At 37.7% G+C, this 5830-nt stretch overlaps 1 protein-coding gene across 1 annotated transcript; it reads left to right on the top strand.

Annotated features, from left to right (window-relative positions):
* Positions 1–190: 190 nt before the first annotated feature.
* ASTE1 (asteroid homolog 1 (Drosophila)) lies at positions 191–4735 on the top strand. The gene is made up of 4 exons (XM_010296284.1): positions 191–412; positions 2664–2874; positions 3770–3965; positions 4249–4735. Exons 1-4 carry the CDS (start codon positions 398–400, stop codon positions 4538–4540), a joined length of 714 nt encoding a protein of 237 aa, XP_010294586.1. The 5' UTR covers positions 191–397; the 3' UTR covers positions 4541–4735.
* Positions 4736–5830: the final 1095 nt, after the last annotated feature.

Here is a 5830-nt window from a genome sequence, read left to right on the forward strand (position 1 = left end):
TCCGTGGAGAGGTTCTGCAGGCACTTGGGCGACCTGAAGAAAAGCCTGCTCCCGCTCTTTGCCGTCATGAACGGGAACGATTATATTGATCTGGCCGCTCTCGAGGGGTTCTTCAGCAAGGTGCGCTGGCCCAGGGGGTGGGCGGCGGGGAAGGGAGGGAAGCACGCCCGCCTTCAGGGGCTCCTGAACTGGCTGGCGCAGTTTGCTGAGCCCACCGAGGCTGTCGACAGTGTGCTGAAATACCTTAAGAAACACCAGAGAGAAGAAGTAAGGGAGCTTCTGTGCACTTCAATGGAGGATTATACTCCGTCTGACGTGAATCTTGAGGACTTTTTTCAGAACGGAAAGTACGAATGTGAGGCTGCCAGGAAAGCGGACTTACCACAGTGGGTACTTGATGCTTTGGCAGAAGGTAAGCTGGCCCCATTCATCAGCGATGCCCTCATTCTAAGAAGTACCTTCCTCCACGTTCAGGTGGAGAACATGCAGAGACCTAGCGCACATAGCACAGCTTTGCCCATTCGACAAGTTATCTATGGACTGCTTCTGAAAGTATCTCAAAATACTGAAGCTGCTTCTCCAAGGAAGCAGACCAACGAGCTGCCAGTTGTATGTGAATTTGACAGACTCCAAAAGACACTTAAAAAAACATTTGTTCAAGCAGCAAGCCTACCCACAGATTTTTGTGATGATCATTTTCCTTTGGACAAGTTAATGGAGGTAAATGGTTGTCACAACAGATCACACTTAACAGTGTTTCACGAGTGACAAAAAATAGTCTGGACTCACGTTTGCCACCGGGTCGCTAAATGTGATGCCTGAACTAAGCCACCTCAGTAACTAACTAAATGCAGAGGTACTTACAGGGCTCTGAGCTTGGCCTGTGATACTTGAGAAGCTGCCTAGATTGCTTTTATCTTCTTCCCTTCCTGCCCACCCCAAGTGTACCAAGACAAATCATATGAAAAGCTGGTTCTGTGTATATGTACTATTGCCTAAATTTTCTATTCTACGCCCTTCTTTTGTCCTGTGTATTCTGTTACACTAATACCTGCTTTTATAATTATAGGAAGGAGCTCTGTTTCATGAAATTCAGAAAAGTGCAATTTCATACTACAAAATTTATATTTGATCAAGCTATGGATGTTTCAGAGCAATGTTCTGAAACAAAATCTGACCCATGCTTTTTTACTAAAAATCACCATTGTTTCAATTTCGTGTATGAATCTTACAGCTAGGCCCAGCAATTTTACCTGCCACAAGTATGCGTCCTGCTAACATGGACCCCGGGCTGCTTGCCAGACAGAACAGCACCTGAAAAACAGCTTGTAAGCAAAGGGAAGTTGTACTAGGTTAGTTCCAGTCATCATTAGCAATTCTGTATGTATAAATTCTAATGATTAAGACTGTAACTCCTGCTGTGAATGGAAAATAACCTCCTATTCCCGAAGTTGCATAACCGAGGTTTTGTATGCAGTAATTTCTGAAACATCGGGAAATACAATCTGTGCCTTTTAATATTGTATATTTAAGCCACATGCAATATCCATTCTGGCATTCAGATCAACTGTTAACATATCCATGTGCTGTGCCACTTGTTGGTGGCTATTTCATGTAAGAACTAAGTTTATCACTACTATGACCATGAAATGCTACAGATGGCTATGGATCCAAAGGCCTACATACAGGTTATTTTACACAGGTTATTGTTACAGGCCTTTTAAAAAAGCAATATGCAAACACTTAAGAGTTTGAAAAGTCATGGTTTTTTATTTTAAGAAACGTTACTGACACCTTAATTTGGTCTTGGTAGTATGCTGTTTAATGAATTTGAGTTTCTGCTATTATAATAGCTCTCCTTACTAAATATATGGGAATTATCAGTTCAACAGAAGGTTAGAAGAAAGGTTACCCTGCATTTAAAGTGCTCTAGGCAAAACTGCTTTCACTTTGTCTTCTGCTGTGGGGATGTCTGCCTAATAGACAGGCAAAAGCATCCTAATCAAGGTTCACAACGCGTTCTTAATTACAGTTGAACAGCCTGCTGCGATTCTGCTGCATGCATGAAGTTACAAAGTTTATAACACCACATTTTATAAGTTAAATAGCACAACAAAGAGGGAACATGTGCTAGGAATTTAATATGTTGCAGGCGAAAAATGCAAGCTTCACAGTTAAGATTTTATTGATTACAGGTAAGCATGTTTTCAACATATGGAGAAGAGACACAGCTATTATATCTCGCAAAGCAAGGGTATCTTTTAAGAGGCACAAAATTAAGTCTTTAATATACATATGCCATACCAAAGTAATTTTAATGCATTATCATTACAGGATTTTCCAAGCAAATTAACTTTCATATAGGATTTTAAGTCACCTATCAGAAAACGACTGAAACCTCTTAAAATCTAACTTCAGGCAACAGTAAAAAATTACTTTTATCCTTCTACCCAACATTTAACTGTGTAGTTTTTAAAGCTTAAGTAGTATTTAAAAAAATACTTCCTGTTCAGAGTATCTGTGAAACTTAAGTAATTTTTTATCAAAACCATGAAGTACTAGCTAGTTTAAACACAAGCTTATTTGCCTTTTGGAAATTGCTCACAGCAAATAAAAGTCTCTTACCTTTATTTTTCCACTCCAATTTTTAAATTTATTTTCAGGTGCCTGTGTCATGCCGTCAGATGCTTTTGCTGGAGACTCTAGGAGTGAAAATGAGTTTCCTAGAATCTATTCCGAGTCACTTACAACTCCCTGTTGCTGTAACGTGTTACTGGATACGTTGTTCAGAACCAAAAGTTAAATTGCATCAATTGAAGGCTTTACTTCTAATGATAGTATCTGGAGAACTGCAGAGGATAACAAATGATCCAGGTATGTCCCCAAAGAATACAATTTTAGATGTTCAGCTGCTATGAAAATTTATACCATAATTCATTTTTCTTCAGTTATGGTGAGTTGTCCAAATTCAGATGAATGCCACATTCTTTGCATTGATACAGAGCAGAGAAAGTGCTAGCCATCAATTTAACATTTTATACAGGTAAAACAGTGCTTTGCCATCGTGCAAAACATTAATTTGCATTTATAAATGCTTTCTTTAGGACTGAAAGATTCATTTAGATATAAAAGTTACCAAAAAATAAGCTCAACATACTCATGCATCAAAAGAAAATAACTACTATTGATGCATTCAGATATTTTTTTTTCTTATGGGTTTTTCTAAACTCATCTGTACTTAAAAATGCTGAGTTGCACAGGCAGTGTTTATCTGCCTGTGCATTGTGAGAATTTAAAAATACTAAATTATCACATAAATTGTTTCAGTAATATTTATACCTCATAGAGTTATGGTGGCATTTCCTCTAGGAGTCTTTCATTGGATGGCAAATACTACGCCTTTAAAAGAATAAAAAAGAAACATTATACAGGTTTCTTAGATTCTGGTTTATAGAAACTGGACTGATGTGGTTGCTGCCAGCTTCCCAAGTGGGTGGGAGTGAGATGGGAATCTTTGGAATTGATCCGCTCACAGAACAGCATAGCAAGTTACCTAACAAATAAAATTCCTTATTTCAGATTCTTATGGATAGTCGTACTTGAATTTTTACTCAATTTTATGTCTTAAAGTTCAGTTTGAGACATTTGAGAACATTACTAATGCTTCCTGAAATGGAACTGGTTTGAAGACACTATACATTGCAGATACCTTTCATACAGTTCAGAGCAGAACACTTAACTTGCATGACATTTTTTATTTATAACCTAGATCCCGCAGTTTTATGTGCTGAAGATGACAGTATTGCATATAATGAATTTCTAAAATGGAAAGAAAAGAAATTGCAAAAGAAAGACTTTGATTTAGATGCTGCACACAGTTTTTGCCAGTGGCAGTGCTGCCTTCAGATGGGATTGTATCTCAACCAGCTACTTTGCACTCCTCTCTCTGAGCCAGACCTAAGTAGGTAAGGATGTTTCAGAGATCTGCTTTCCACACAAGCCCCTGATGGCATGTGTTCACATGCTGTTTTATTTTCTGTGTCAGATGCCTCTGGGCAATTTTACTATATTTGAACTCCCTTCTTTAAAGATACCAATATGGAGAAAAATACTGAATAGGTATCCCTCAGGAGCCCACTGTTGGATACTATATGTAGTTAAGATCTGTAATCCATTAAGCAGCATGTTTCTGTACCTGTCCTGCTGAGGTGAGGTTCTAAATGAGAATTCTCTCCTTCCTTTGAGCAGGCTTTACAGTGGGACCCTTGTGCACAGACTGTATCAAGAACTTAAATCAACACCTTCAGTGGAAAATCTGTTCAGTTTATCTCCAAAAATGACTCAGCTTTATCAGGCTTTGTTAAACACAGTGGAGTCAACTGTATCTCCAGACTTCTTTCAGAAGATGACCAAGACCAAATCTGAGTCCTGCAAAAAGAAGAAAGCATCTAGTAAGAAAAAAAAGACCAGAGGTGCTATACCAGAAACTCAGCATTTATGTAACATTAATAGGTTTGCATCACTTGGAGTGGATGACTGAAAGCATTATTCCTGGAATAACTTTGCCATGCAGATGGAAGAAACTATTATTAAAATATGTGGCTGTATTGGAATTTGCTCAGCTGTTTTCATGCAAGTTCCTAATTCAATCTTTACCACCAATTCTTGCTTCAGGGAATTTTTTAATTTACTTTTTTTGTAACTAACACTCTTATAAAAGAGGTGCTGTATAAAAGTTGTGGTGTTTTACTTTTCCTTAAAAGTATCAGTCTAATTGAAAATGAAAGCAAAGTTGTTCAACATTTTAGAGCTGGGATGTTTTAGAGGAATTCTTTTCCTGAACACTTACAGTTGGCTATCACTCTAGCTCCCTGAACACTTCTAATTTCAAAAAAATCTGATTTTTAAGTTTGTGTTTGAAGAACACACTGATCACAATCTTAGAGAACAGATTAAAATGGAAGTTCACACATTTAAAAATATTGTAGAATCAGTCTTTATAGGTAGAGGGTTTGTACTTTCAGGGAGAGCTAGCTTTACTCAGTGATGACTAATTTGTGCTTGCAGTATTACAGGTACTGAACTATACTTGGGGAGAAACCAACTTCTATTCCCCCCTCTAAGAGTTCAGTGCTTACATGAGCACACAAAGCTATCACGTGGTATCAAGTTTCCCCAGGTTTGCAAATTCAGAGTAACTATGTACAAGCTTCTGTTGTTAGCAAACTGTTGTCATTTGAGTTAACCTTCTTTCTCTAATGGGTATACTAAAATTACAGACCTGTTTAACTTGCCCCCATGTACACAAAGTTACTTCACAAACCCTTGATATCAAAATAGTAATACTGAAAAACAATTGAAAAAGAATCCTGCATCATCAGTATTTCTCAGTACTTTTTATTAGCTAACTTTCCAGCAAAATTAGTCCAATTTACATAAATGCTTTTCTTAGAAAACTGCTTGTTTTCCAGTGTCTTCCACATGTGAAATCTAATTACTACATTTCTGGTTTTTCTCCTCAAGAATCCATATACTTCTTCTTACATTCACAAAAATCATGCTTTCCACCTTTAATCATTAAGGTTTTGCACAGTACTTACCAGAATTCAAGCTTGATTCATGCATCGTGTGCTCAGTTTTCAGCCCTGCTTATGTCCCCCTGACAGCTATCCACATGGAAGTAACTTACTAGATCTTGTGACTTACAGGAAGGATCTCTGATATCATACAGCTGAGTCCTGATGCTGCCATCAGATCTTCAATGAGAAAATAATAGATTTATAACATCTTTTACATTCCTGAGAAAACTATACCGTCTGTAATAGTTTAC

Source organism: Phaethon lepturus, unplaced genomic scaffold (genome assembly GCF_000687285.1).
Source record: "Phaethon lepturus isolate BGI_N335 unplaced genomic scaffold, ASM68728v1 scaffold15091, whole genome shotgun sequence".
Classification (NCBI taxonomy): domain Eukaryota; kingdom Metazoa; phylum Chordata; class Aves; order Phaethontiformes; family Phaethontidae; genus Phaethon; species Phaethon lepturus.

Excerpts from the sequence above, each read along its gene's own strand:
- ASTE1 (XM_010296284.1), top strand. Across the intron at positions 2,875-3,769 it reads GAGGATAACAAATGATCCAG|ATCCCGCAGTTTTATGTGCT; the intron begins GTATGTCCCCAA and ends TTTATAACCTAG. Across the intron at positions 3,966-4,248 it reads TCTGAGCCAGACCTAAGTAG|GCTTTACAGTGGGACCCTTG; the intron begins GTAAGGATGTTT and ends TCCTTTGAGCAG.